This window comes from Lytechinus variegatus, chromosome 2, assembly GCF_018143015.1.
Source record: "Lytechinus variegatus isolate NC3 chromosome 2, Lvar_3.0, whole genome shotgun sequence".
NCBI lineage: Eukaryota > Metazoa > Echinodermata > Echinoidea > Temnopleuroida > Toxopneustidae > Lytechinus > Lytechinus variegatus.
This window is the reverse complement of record NC_054741.1, coordinates 20,289,074-20,304,267: the sequence shown is the minus strand read 5'-3', so window position 1 is coordinate 20,304,267 and position 15,194 is coordinate 20,289,074. Positions and strand designations below refer to the sequence as shown.

At 36.9% G+C, this 15,194-nt stretch overlaps 1 protein-coding gene across 2 annotated transcripts in view; it reads right to left on the bottom strand.

The window, feature by feature from the left end:
* Positions 1 to 8,223: 8,223 nt before the first annotated feature.
* LOC121407527 (ran-binding protein 9-like) overlaps positions 8,224 to 15,194 on the bottom strand; it is a 65,740-nt gene continuing 58,769 nt past the window's right edge. For both annotated transcript variants that reach the window (XM_041598655.1, XM_041598656.1), the window contains exons 9-12: positions 11,811 to 12,557; positions 10,349 to 10,500; positions 9,972 to 10,083; positions 8,224 to 8,393 (exon numbers count right to left, since the gene is read on the bottom strand). In XM_041598655.1, coding sequence (XP_041454589.1) covers positions 8,263 to 8,393; positions 9,972 to 10,083; positions 10,349 to 10,500; positions 11,811 to 12,557 — 1,142 coding nt within the window. In that variant the 3' untranslated portion in view covers positions 8,224 to 8,262. The remainder of the gene's footprint in view (positions 8,394 to 9,971; positions 10,084 to 10,348; positions 10,501 to 11,810; positions 12,558 to 15,194) is intronic.

Here is a 15,194-nt window from a genome sequence, read left to right as displayed (position 1 = left end):
ACTTGATTTAATTACACTATCTTGCAATGCTGCCGATAATTTGATCATTCATCTTAAAGTTGGTTGTATGCCATGGGAAATTATATTTCACATGTCTATGGTAACAACTGAATATGTGTGTGAGTGTCATTTTATAATGTTTTTCTATGTATGAGTAAAATAAATATGATAAAATTGAAATTTAGAATCTTGTTATTTCCTTCTGCATGTTTCTTGTAGATTGTAGTAGGAAGGAGAAGCTCCTTGGTTGTAGCATCTCATGTTGTGATTGGTGTTTTCTACCAAATCCTTGTATCTGATTAGCCAACTGCAAATCTGCTTGTTAAAAGCACTGATAAAATTGCTTTATGAAACACTCCAGCTGCATTCTGTTCAGATAATTACTTTGTACTTAGTATTGCACAATAATATAAAAAAAATCATTTTTATTTTCATGCAGGTGAATCTGCAGAAGTCGAATCTCTTTGGGGCTCAGAAATCTTGTTTGAATTGGGTGAATTTTGACTAAGAAGAGGCAAATAACGCATTCTTCTATAATCTGGATCCTGTTTCTTAAATGCTTGTTTATAATTACAAATACACAGTTCCTAAAACAAGTTTAAATACCATCAGCCAGTCAAACTGAATGATTTCAGTAGCTTTATTAAACTTATTGCGAATTTGTTATGAAATGGGGCTCCCCCAGGTGTGTGTTTTATATTAAAGCTGTTTGTATGACTGGTGGTCCTTTCTTTCTTGCTAAATAATCACTGATCATTTACCACGAGAAAGGATCACCAGTTGTTCGTAAAGTCGCTTTTAACTTAACGAACAGCTTTATGAATTGGACCACATCAAAATAACTTTGACTTGAGCAATTATTTGATTTTGTGAGGGCCGACGTATGTATGAAAGACTTATCCAATGAATAGTTCCAGATGATCAAGCTTATGCAAAATTTTGACTGTACAAAGTTATAGTGTGTACTTCTATTTAAATTCTTGTAATCTCTTGTTCAGATGGTGTGGCAAGGATTAGCAACATTTTGTGTACCAAATCAACTAATGACAATTATTTTGACCTGAAATCCGGGGGGGGGGGGGGGGGGGGGGGCATTTACACTGACGAGTGGATACCATGCGCGACCAAAAAAACCTGTAAAAAGGATGTCTTTTTCAACTTTCTCGTAATAAAGGTGTCAAAAACACTAAAATAATGAAAAAAGGGTATCTATTTTCACTAAGAAAGCTATGTGTTTAGGGTAAAATTTGCAAGGGTATAAAAAATTAAGACATGTTTTATAAAGGATGTACTTTTTGCCCAACAGTCAACACTACGAGTTTACAGTACGATTTGCGCGAGGCGTGGCCGTACTAAACCCAATGATGTAGGTAAAGGGTAAAATCGACGACCGACATCTGTTACATAATTAAAATATCGCTGTACTTGTTTAGGGGTTCAATTCAGGGAATACTTGCCAAGAGTATCGTTTTGTTTCCAATACTTGTTAAGGGGTGCATTTTCAGAATACAGAAAATATGTGTTTAGGGTGCTTTTCGAGACCCCATGGTCGCGCATGGTATCCACTCATCAATGGAAGTGTGGCAGTTTGTTAATGAATGTTAACTTTTAAATCATTGCTATAAGAGTACCAACATATGTGTATCTCTACATGTATCACTGTTTCTCTCCATCTTGACACTTTCCTTTAAAGGGGACGTCCACCCTGAAGAAAATTTTGTTGAAAAATGGCAGAAAAAATAATCAAAAATATTCAAGGTTTGAGGAAAATCCATTACAGATTAAGTATTAGAACGTTTTTGTTTTGGATCACAAACCAGCAGAGCTCTACCCCATACGTTGTGTAATATAAAATGCTTAAATATGGTCATATGTAGGAAAGCTGCTTGCATATGAAATCACAAATCAAATAATTAAAATTAAGAACTTTTTCATTCTTTGATCTCAAACCAACAACATTTTGTATTTTTTTCTGCTATTTTTACAATCTAAGTTTTTGTCAGGGTGAACTTCCCCTTTAATCACTTTTGTTCTTCATTGTCTCTTTATTCATGTCCCACTATTCCTCTCTCTTTCTCTTCTACTTTTCTTGCCTTCCTGCTTGCCCACTTCTTATCTTCCATTTCTCTTCTATTTCTTTTAACCATCTCTCCATCAATACCTAAAAGGCAGCATAATTTAGCATTCAATATACTTCACTGTCCTATAATTTGGAAGGAGCAAAAACAACTTTTTGAAACTCAAAACAAGTAAAAATTAAACCTTGTGAAAGAATAAGTGCCCTTTTCCACAATATCTAAGCTTTCATGAAACTGGACCCTGATGAATCATAATGTAATGATAATTGAATCACATTATGCAAATTGGCATATTACATAGAGGTGTTGTGGCTCAGTGGATAAGTCTCCGGACTGTAAACCACACGGTCCGGGGTTCAAATCCCATCACAGCAGTAGCGTCCTTTGGCAAGGCGTTTATCTACATTTGCCACTCTCGACCCAGGTGTAGTAAATGGGTACCCGGTAGGAATTCCTTAAATGCTTGATGTGCCCGATCAGGGTAGCCGTGCTAAAGCCGGGGTAATAGTATGCAGCGCTTAGAAACATTTGTATTAAGCGCTATATAAGAAATTGCATATTATTATTATTATATTACACAAGCTCAAGGAAAGTATGACGCATGACACATAATATTCAAGTCATAAACATTTGTCACTTTTATTATTTTTTTTTCATCTTTACTCCAATTTCAATTTTTCGTAAGTTTTTTTTCTCCCCTTGAACAACTCCTGTACATGAACATGCACGTAAATTAAAAAGTAATAAAATAAGATAACCACACATTTCAATGTCAAATTTCATGAGAACGAGGTACTGACGAACCAAATTCATGTAACACTAAGCTCATAAACAGCAATATATATATTTATATCAAATTATAGAAAATCTGCAAATTACTGGAGGAAAAATAATTCTAGCCATGTACAAATCAATCTTGGTAATTGGTATGATTCAGTCTCAATGAGGTTTGTTTTGTTTTCTGTTGATGTAATGTCTGTCAAGTGATGGCGCATAAAACTACAGACACATATCCATTACTAGTTTGGATAGGACTCATTCAGGTTCTGTAGTCCACTGTGGTAGTCCCGGGGGGGGGGGGGGCACTCAAATTATTTTTTTATGGGGGTGTGCCTCGCGAAACACTGAAATTGGGGTCTAAGGAACTGACTACAAGGGTGAAATACAGGGTCTTGGGAACTAAAAATGTACCTGGCCGTGTGAAGAACAGGGTCTACAGAACTAAATCAAATCAAACAGGGCGGGGGAAAATGAGGTCAGGGAACGGCACATTGTATCGTAACGACTGCGATCGCGCACGCTCTATAGCTGGCTCTGTATTGTAGCTGAGGACTTTTGGCTTGATGGAGCCGTGCGTGTAGCTTGCTCTCCGATCCGGGGTACGGTAGATTTTCACGGCTCGTGGTGGACAATTTTGGCAGGGCTTGGGAACGAAGGTGTTTTGTAACAGGGGTCTTGGGAGCTGGTTGGGGTGGCTTATGAACGGAAATTTTGTAAAATGTAGATGCTAGAGAACTGAAATTTAGGTCTGAAAAGGGGGGGTCTTCAAAGCGGCATGTCCCCGTACCACCAATATATGTGAGTGCCCCCCCCCCATCCCCCCCCCCGGGTGGTAGTATGATGGTCCATGTTTAGAGCATTTAGTCTCAAACATAGGTGGTGTTACTGCCTCAATCTGCAACATTGGAAAAGCTTTAACATTGAAATGAAAGAGAATTTTCCAGGGCTTTTTATAGCATTTCAGGGGCAATAAATCGTCTCAAGCCCCTATGTAGTATATCCCTGAGGAAAGGAATATTACATTTTCAAAATAAGTTTGCATCTGACTACCAAAGTGATTTGCAATTATCTGTAAAAATTAAGTGTGAACCAAAAAAATAAATCCATCAATTAGGGAATAATCACAAGCACGAAGATGAAAAATTGTCATTTTATTCAAGTAAAATTGAATTGAACATCCCGCCAACAATTATATTATTTGCAAGAATCATGTAGATAGTACGTAATGAAATAAAATGAAACATAATAATATCATGCAATACAATATTTGAAGGGTAAGTGGTCAGGGAAAAAAATAAACTTCTAAGGAAAAGTTATGAGCTTAGTGTTACATAAAATATATCTCTCTCCAAATGAATCAAATGATTCTATACTTTGTCGACTCATACTCTCTGCTTTATCTACACACAAAAATCAAGTCATATAATAAATACAACTATTTTCATTTCACTATATTTTCATCATGGGTGCATACAGAAAAATAAGAAAACTCATTTGGTTTGCTATAAAACCCTGACTTAGAGAAACTAAGAAATCAGATTTCAAGTGATAGTGAATAGTAATAATTATAATAATATAACAATACATATTTTTTTATAATAGTTTTCACTTCAATAGTAGCATCACAAGTGGGTTGCATGAATTTTTTTTCATCATTTCATCACTTTCAAACATGAAATCTATACAAGAATTTGAGAAAAATACTGCTCTATAACACATGATAATGTGGCCATCCCCACATACACACACTTCTTCAATGTACAGAACCTTGCAAAAACATTACGCTCCTGATTTCAACAATATGCTGAGTATTCTGTGCATTCTAAACGACGGGACAGATGAAAGAAGGCAATGTGAGAAGAGAGCACGTTTAGTCCTAGTAAAAGGTTTATCTCCGTTTTGCGTAATAGTTGGATTTCGTGTGAAGAGATGTCATGGTGTAGCGGATTACGTCCTGAACTCTGGCATTAGAAAATGCCACCACCTTTACAAGCAAATGACGTACGGTGCAAGCCGGGCTCACAGTGTAGCGAGCCTAGGTAGCAGCAATCCAACGTTTCTAGCTGCTTCCAAGTGTGCAAAAAAATTGCAATATCAATGAACTCAAGCATGGACAATTGTGCTTGCTTGTGGGTTGTTTAAAAATCAAAACAAGCAACCAGTACAGGCCCATGCACACATAGGCCCAAATTCACAAAGGAGGTTCCAATTGTACCATGGTACAGAATAAATGCTATGTCCTCTGTCCATCTTACAAAGAGTTGCGATTGATCCGATCAACCTCAAGTATATGGAAATCCATCAAAGTCATAATTTTTTCTTCTGTAAATTCGCTCAATGTCCTTTGAAACATTGAGAAGCAACTGAATTGTCAACACAGGGAATGTATGAATATACATCATTTCTAGAAAATATTTTGAACAAACAAGTATTTTAGGTGTTGACATTGCAGGCTTTCCATAGTTGCAATTGATCGCATCAATCACAAAACTTTTTAAGACAGGGCCCAGGCCATGGTGAACATGTTTAATCACATTTTGGGGATGTAGGGCCTCTGAAGCCTGTGTTCTAGAAATACGAAGTAACACACAAACTAACATTAGAATGGGTGTTGGTTATTTTGCACTATGAACATCATTTCTCTCCAGATACCGGTACTTTTGATTATTCTATTTGATTCGTACTTACAGATGGGTGTTTCAGAAAATCAATCATGATGCAATATTGTTGAGACATTGAATTTAAGAAACAAGAAATAAATATGGTTCCTGTACAGCATAATTTCAATTTTCCTGATATAAATAAAATAAATTCCCTGATTGCAATGGAATATCCAATAAAGATATAATATAAAAGAGAGAAAATGAAAAGAAAATGAGCCCCTGACTAAAATACGACTAAAAAAATAAATGATACAAAAAAATAAGGAGTTTTAGTAAAACTGAACATCACATGTCTAGAGGATAAGTATTAAGTCAAATTTCGTGATTTTAGTCATGATCATTTTTCAGGTAAATTGTACACAGGCTTTCAATCAATTGAACTTGTAAGTTGGTATGATGGCTAATTTGGTTCCAGTCATTAATTGATTTTATGGCATGGCTAATACAATAAAGAGTCCTTTAATCTAGGGAAAATGTCCTAAAACGGGGCTTATGAAAAGATTACTGAGACAACACAATCAAACACAGAGAATAATAGCAATACAAATGTCATGATGGACAGGAGAGTAAAAAAAAGCACAGTATTTGAGTAATAGTTTTTCACATGAAGATACATGTACATTATACCACTTTACACAGCAACCTTCCCCAGTATTCTCTTTTCACAAGTCTGTCACCCTAATCTATTGACCAGACTCACCGGTTTCTCTTCAATTGTTTTTGTCTCTCATAATATAATATATGCTATGACTGATCACAGACGATTTCCACTTTATTTCTATGGAAATTTGTTGACAGTCAAATTTGTTAATATGTGAAGTTGAAACATCTGTCTTAGTTTGTGCTCTGTTTGGACATATTCTTTTAAATCCAGACAACTGCAAGGTAGATGGCCTACACGTATCCGCAAGGCAAATGTACAGAACCGTGTTCTTTATTCATGAGAGAGCACATTCAATGCACAATAGCCGGACACACTTAATCCCTACCAAACATGCTTTCTAGACAAGATACAGTTGAGATAAGCTCCCTGAACTCTCCAGGTCAGAATCAATCCATGTAAAGGTCAAGACCAGGGAGGGTTTCATGAAGTGCTTTGCAAGTGATTTTCATCAATAAATTAGCTCTAGGCCAACTGAATGGAAAGGTTTCAGTAATTTTTAACAACTGCTCCTTAGGGACCTGATTCATGAAACTTGTTATTAATATCAGGTATAAAAGATTCAGTTATCCATTCATTTTACTGGCAAAGAGCAAATTTATCACATAATTTTGGTATTTGTCATTGACGTCATGTCTTGTGAAACAAGACACTTGTCTGGTAACATCTTGGTAGGTTCAACCATGTTCCTCTTGACTGACTGAATGAGATGAGTAGTTGATCAAGAAGCACCTGGGCCCTGTTGTACAAAGAGTTTTGATTGATCCGATCAATTGCAACTATGGACGGCCAGCGACGCTATCATCTATTATGCATGTTTGTTTAAAAGTATTTTCTAGCTGTGATGTATATTCATGCATTCATTGTTTCCTTGAAAATTTACTGCACTTCTCTTTGCATAAAAAGGACATTGTGCAAATTTTTCATAGAAAAAATTATGACTCTGATGGATTTCCATAGAGTTAGAGTTACGATTGATCTGATCAATCGTAACTCTTTGCACAACAGGGCCCAGGATTGGTCAGGTGGATGTCCCTTACAGCATGGTATCTCTTTCTTTCCATGAGATGAAGGGATAATATCTCAAGCAAGAGACGAGATGGTGGCTCAAGAACAGAGCGCATACTTTCCATTGAAGATGATCCTCCTTTCTTAAGAAGAGCCATGCATTGATCACAAGGTCTGGATGAAAATGCACAATGACTACATCAGCGGGTAATGTCACGTTCAGTTATACAGAGAGCTACATGTTTAGATGTGCTCATCTCGGCTCCAAGAGAATCGTCTTTGTCAGAGTACTTCATGAACAGAGGCAGCATAATCGTGTCATTGAATGATCTTACATATTAAGTCAATCTGCACAGAGTTTTTGAATGAGGCAGCAGTCGCGATGGAAAGAGGCAGGACTGTTGGTGGAATCACAAGGGACGGGGGTTGGACATAGGAAAGGAGGGTTGTAGAGGGACAAAAGAGGTTCAGTTTAAACATACAATACAGGGCGTGAAACAGGATTACATCAACTGGAATGAATGTTAAATAACAATTAGTTGCTTGGGCCAAGACAAAACATGAGGAAAAAAAATTGCTATGAACAATGAAAGAAATTACTTAAATACAACGTTCATACGATGGAAGGTAGATATACTTAAAGGGATTGAATAAAAACGCCAAATTTGATTAAGCTGCCGTGGGGTTTCTTCCCAAAACTTTCACTCTAAATTAATCAGATAGCTTGCATATATATGGAAGAAAGTCTCAGACATTTTACAATCATGATTCCAAACAAATTGCAGAGTCCAGCTCTTGAGATATCAATGCACATATGATCAGAATTTATTGATAAATAATCATTAAACTGGGACTATTGCATACCAGAGAGGAACATTTTCTGAGAAAGAGGGGAGGGGGGGGGGGTGCAAGACCTCGGTCTCCACATGTAGGTGTGGAGACTCTGATGATCATACACATAGGAAAGAGCAGCATGCTTCCAATATATAGAAGGGCATGGGTACGGGAGGGGGATGGAGGAGGGGGGGGGGGAGGGAGGGGGAGGGTAGGGGAGGGGGATGGAAGGCCAGCGTTAGTTTAGATAGTGGTCTACTCCTGAGAAAGCACATGACCCTGCTCCGTACTTGGACATGAGTTTCATGGTCTCGGTCACATGACATAGGGCAAGCTCCAGAGGCGGGTGCTTGGGCATGTTCTGTGATTCTGTATAAAAAAAAAGAAAGAACAATTACAAACAAGACATATTAACTTAGTGAACAGAGAAGTATTAATTTCAGAGAAGAAGCAACTAACATTAAAATGAGAAAGACCCATGTACAATATCACGGGCATGTAAACTTGAAATAAGAGCCACTTTAACCCTAAACAGACTGGGCTATTTCGACGCCTAAGAAGACTGGGGACCCCCCTTATGATCTCGGCCGTCGATCGCGACGAAAATTGGCACGCGCGTTTCCCATGGCATTATCTACAAAACTATAATATCAAATTCTGCGAAAAATCTCATTGCTCATTAACTATGCTTATTTATGCGTAAAATCATAAGTTTGCTCTAATTAATAAAATAATGCCCCTAAAATGCTAATTTTTGTTTCACACACTCTAGATAGGCATCTGATCAAATTCATTTTTCAAAAATGTCAACATCACAATTACTTTCCTATGTATTCTATTTTTTTCTAAATTTCTTATGTATTTCTTGTTTTTCGAATTTTTTTAAAATTGTTTTTTCAATGGAAATTGTCAGGGACTAATTTGACCAAAAACGAGATAAAATAACTTGATTTTAAGCAGTAAGAGGAAAATAATGATACATTTTATGAATTGTGGCTAAAAACACTATTTGCATTGGATTCGTACACAAATTCATGTTTTTGAGTAATTTTAGGTATGCATACACTTACGAAATGTTGCGTAATTTCGGAACTGCATACCCGACGCTTTCAAAAAATTTCGAGGGGCGGATTCATCGCAAAAAATATCAAGGGGGGCTGAATCAGCCCCCCCCCCCCCGTCTTCTTAGGGTTAAAACTCATTAAGGAAGCACCTCAACTTTAAACTGTATCTCCTGAAACTTACCCATCCCTTTCAGATAATTTACATTATTCTTGAGTGCAAAGATGTAGTAAATGCATCTGATTTTTATTGTGTGGAAATATTCTTATTATAGTACTTCATCTCAAGTATTAATTCATTTCAACTCACTCAGTCAAATCCTGAAATTCCATATCAATAACGACCAGTTCTTAATAAACAGGATGTTATGAGAGTATTCTTGTTTCCACAACATAATCATCCTTTTACAATGAAAATTCTAAAAGGGTTCATTATCTACAAGGAACATCAATACAAGTTCTGTTCCATTTACGATGCAGTCTGCAGCAGAAGACGTACAATGTTAACTTCTAATATGGATGTCTATTATAATTATTCATTGGTATACATCCATATTGCAGTCTACTTTCTTGGGAAATTGTGATCTTTCCCTTTTTATCTCAACATGTTCTTACTTAAATAGGAGTCATGAATGATTTGAGAAGAATTTATTTTGGTACAGCAGAGCAGAAATAGAGTATAGTGAAATCCTTAGACACATCAAAATAATCTTTTTTGTGTACAAAAGTAATGGCATATAAACCTTCAAATTCAACAAACCCATTAAGTCAAATTAAGAATGTAATTAAATGAAATCATCACATAAAAGTGATTTTAGGTCCTTAAAATTTACTTCAGCTCTTTATGAAAACTTTTTTCCTTTACTGCAATGATAAAATGACTTACCTAATATGGCACTATTTAATGCGGCACAGACTGGTTCTCGTAATAATGGATCTAGCTGATACCCTTTTTCACTATTCCATGGGTCTGCATAGGCTAACAAACTAAATGCCTCCTGAAACAAAAAAAAGAAATAAATGTCATATTTTAGAGAAATCAAACATGTAACTTGGATAAGGAATGAATGCATTTGAAGATAACATGACAATATGAATGAGAGGTTTTTGCCTATTTTGTAACCAATCAGTTCTGAGAACTTAGTATCATAGATTTCAGCACCAAGAAGTCCTCACATCATATCATGCTTGATAGAATCATGAAGAACATGGAATGGTTGATAATAAAGTTATCCACCTTTCACATGGATAATCTGTTCTTACCCGTAAAGCGTTGGCATTGGTTTCGTTCTTGCCGTTCTCCCTGGTGATTTTGTCGTAGAAGCACTGAAGTTCCCGACCAAATTTGAGCATATGTTCAATTGCTGAATGGCTCCCTCCACAGAGCTGACGGACGGGTGGTAACGATGTACCTTCTGCACAAGATGATAGAAATAATTTACAATACATTTCAGGTATCGGTGGAATGTTACATTTATTGTTATCCCCTGGAAATTGACTTCAAGCCTTCAAATTTCCATTACAAAAGCATTTCAGGTACTATCAGTAGAATTTTACACTTAATGTTATCCCTTGAAAATTGACTTCAAGCCTATAGAAAGGCATTGATCCATCCACCATTTCTCTACAGTTGCTTGCTCTTACAAGGACTGGCTAACTTCTGTCTAAACTCCATAGTAACAACAAAATAATGCCCATTCAACTGTATAGACCATATTTAATATATGTGCGCTCTTATTACACTATACATTCTAGACATACATAATGCCGCTTCTTTGGGATTTTTTTTTATATTTGCTGTTGGCATCAGATTTTTGTGAGAAATCATGACTGCTCAACTACTACTTCAGAACAACTGAGACGTATGAAAGCTTATATGCTTTTCACACTGCACATATATTCCTTAACCCCAGGAAATTGGTGGGGCTGAGGGGGATCTTAACTCCACCAATTTCCTGTGGTTAAGCTTAGCCCACTTCGGTTTCACACTACGTTCTAGCAATGTGGGCTAGCACGTTCAATAGTATGGTACTATCTGGCCCTCCAAAAAATCAGGGTTAGCCGGTTCATTGCAGTGCAAGCACCACAATCGTGGTGCTACAAGATGCAGTGTGAAACGAAATCGGGCTATGGAAAAGTGGGGCTAAGCATTAGCCAACCACAGAAATTGAAATTGCATGTTAATCATGCTCTGTGTGATTCAATATTCATGAGCTGTGCAATAGTCCAGGGTTGAGGTGTTAACCCTGGTTAAGCAAATAGTATGGGGTTAAAGATAGTCTGGGGTCAAGGATAGTATGGGGTTAAGGAAGTGCAGTGTGAAAAGCATAATAATGTCCTATGCATAGTATTTTCAAGAAGAATCCAACCCAGAAGAAAAATTTCAAATTTTGAATGAAACAAGCCAGAGATGCAAATAGGCAACAGTTTGGAGAAAAAAGATGCCATAACTAACTCTTTATTCCTTGTCCTTTTTTATTTCAAGCTTTCAATATTTTGTTTTCTCCATTTTGAAAGCCACATAAATCACTTTAATACAAGGAGATTCCCCTACCACATGCATATTGTCCTATGCTTACCATATGTCAAATGCACATTGCCCTATGCATATTGTCTTGTATATTTCCCTGTACACATTCCTATGCCAATTGTCCTATGCCTATTGCCCACCATTCTATGCACACTGTCTTATGCTTCCCGACTGTACCCTTCAGACAATACTAACCTAGTTCATCTGTTTCCATATCTTCTGTGGGTGGGCACACACCATTGACTGATGATGATGATGATAATGCCTTGCCGTTTGTCACAGCATGTCCATTACTACTATTTCCGTTCGTGTGAACACCATTGGTTTCATGACAGTCTACATCCATGTCTATATCTGAATCCGGGTTTATTATCCTCGAGGAACCGTTCATGACACTACCGTTCGTGGTGAGGTTGAGGGCGTTCATGGTTGAGGTCATTGCAGTGTTTGTGGTCAGTCCGTCTTGCTGTTGCTGCTGTTGTTGTTGCTGATGTTGCTGTTGCTGTTGTAAGTTCTTAGGACTCTTTGGTGATATAGGTTTGGAAGTGTTGAGGAGACTACTCCCATGCCTGCCGCCGCTGCTACTACTACTACTACTTGTGCTACCTCCTGGTATTCCTGAATGATGCATCTGTAGAGGGTCCGTAGCCAACGGTGATGATATACTGAGATGAGGGGAGGATGAGGAAGGAGCGGCGCTATCACGATGAGGGCTCATGGCCGGACTTGCGTGTCTACTACTCGACCGTGACGACCGCGAGCTACGTGGCTCGCTGCGGGGAGGCCGTATCTCGCTCTCTGTCCCACTCACAATCTCCACAAACTGGCGGCATTTGAGCATGAATTCCAGATTGGGGTTTTGTTGTAGTAAATTTGGATAGAGTCTCTGGGTTGTAGCTATTGCTTCACCCATGCAACCTGCTAATACTAATCTTTGAAGTTCTGAAAGGTAAAAGAAGATCATAGTGTTACTCAATATATAATATGTATGTCCAGTTATCATAAATTAAATTCCAGTATACTCTATAATGTGTAATTGCGGTACAAAACTAAAGTAATGAAATGATGAAGTGATGAATGGATAGCTTTTATTTATAATAAACATTCCTATAAATATGTCTACATCACATTGCATATGGAAAATTTAAAATACTAAATTGCCGAGTGAGAATACATTTCACTGATACATGAGCAATACCGTGCTATCAAGCAATGCTGCTTATCAAGTACATATTGCAGATGATCTTAAGTGTTTAGGAGTTACAGGATCATGTTTATCTTGGCCTTGTGCGAAGATTGAATAAAGTACCATACTAATTACATTTTCAAAGGGCATAAGATATATAAGATTATATTTTCTTGTTTTCATAAAATTAATTTGATAATTTCTTTTCAGTCATTTTGACTACACATTCATTTTCACAAACTTCAATGTTCATCCAACAAAACTATGCATCATCAAAAATGCACCAGGGTATTTCTTTTGTGGGAAAACACAAACAATCGATCACCATGGTAACCTGATAATGAAACCTCACAGCATACAATAATAAATGAAACGGAGGTAATCAGTTGGAATGAGGGATAAAAACTGAGAATGGTTATTTATACCCCTGAGGAAAACTACTAGCAAAGGAAAATACTGTGTGTTTTCATTAGACATCTTGTCAGAAAAGGACACAACCACCAGCATATGGATTCACTGGGAACTTATTCACATAAACCATATTTAAAATGTCAAGTACTAAAAAAAATCTGTGCATGGGAACTAATACATCCATCTTATCTGTTTATTCATCCATCCGTCCGTTTTTTCTGCCTGTCTGCCTTTCTATCAAACTATCTGCATGTATCTAAGTATTATCATTTATTTCGAACTTATTTTCTACCTATAAATCAGTTTTCCTATCAAATTATCCATCCATTATCTATTTACATCAAAACACATCCATCAATCTGTCTGATCTATCTATCTATCTATCTATCTATCTGTCTGTCTGTCTGTCTGTCTGTCTGTCTGTCTGTCTGTCTGTCTGTCTGCCTGCCTGCCTGTCTGTCTGTCTGTCTGTCTGTATGTCTGTCTGTCTGTCTGTGTCTGTCTGTCTATCTATCTATCTGGCTGTCTATCTATCTATCTATCTTATTATTATTCATGCTTATACTGTACATGCAAAGGTCCAATATCATTTCCTCTCCATACGTAAACCATTAAATGTCTATGTGCACAAATTTGGTTTGTCCTTCAATGTCATGCTAATATAACATCATACATGTCAATCAAAATAATGAATGACTCATCTTAGACATGCATGTAGATATCCACACAGGATTGAAATGATGACTGTATAGTGTTTAAGAGGACAATACAACAACAATATTTAGACACACAAAGGATTTTTAAAAAAGTACAGTTAAACAGAGGGAAAAATAAATTAGAGGCTGGAGAGAAGAGGAAGAACAAGCATAGGGGCATGTGATGCAGAGATGGGTGCAAGATACAAGGGAGAACTAAGGAGTAGTAAGAACAAAGAATGACAGACATGGAAGTGTTCTTAAGGCCAATTCCACTTAAACAAGTCAATTAGAATAATGCTAAATCTAGTAAAAATCAAATTGAATGTACAATAACAAAGTAATATGATTTTTAAATATTGCTTATTTTCATAAAACAGTTCAACATAGGTTGTATGCAAATGAGTGAACTGAGGTCACACTCACATGTTTCTAACCCCCCCCCCTTGTTTTTCCTTGTAAATGTAAAATATGGTTGACTCTATCGTTATAATCTGGATTCTGGAATTGCCACTATTGCATCTCAGCAAGTCAATATTCAAATCTACACATAAAAAAAAATAGGTGTTTGCAGAGGCGTCAATTATGGGGGGGCAGGGGGGGCGATCGCCCCACCAATGAAAATATTGGGGGGGCAAACATATCGTTTTGCCCCCCCAATAATTCCGCATGTGCTAAAAATAAAATAAGATTGTAATGTTACACAGAAATCAGCAAGCGAGATTGAGATACACAACTCGTTCTTCGTCTAAAATCGTGCTCAAAATGTCCCACTTTTCAGATTGGAATATCAAAAAAATTTCAGCTCGCGCTTCGCGCTCGCATCATTTCTGTAACAAAAACCTATACTCTCCATGATTAAATAGGTAAATATGGTCCCGTTTTCAGTTCTAAACCTCAAAAGAACTCCCACTTCGACTTGCAATAATCTTTTGTTGGATATATATCTTGTTCTTTATCAAAAACGTCCATTAAACTCAATTTTTTTTCAGATCGAAATATCAAAATTTTCAGCGCGAAGCCGCGCTCGCATTAATCTGCTGGTGAGATATGTATATATATATATGTGTGTGTGTGTGTATACATATATATATGTACACATATATTGTTTTGTGTGATCGAGCGCTTTTGGAAAATTGATTCATGATTTTGCCCCCCCAATCTGAAAAATGGATCAACGCCCCTGGGTGTTTGACATTTCCAGCTCACTTATGTGTTGCAAATCCGTTTTTGTTTAAGCTAAAGTCTGGATTATCGTAACTTCCTTTTTCAAAATTATCGTAATGG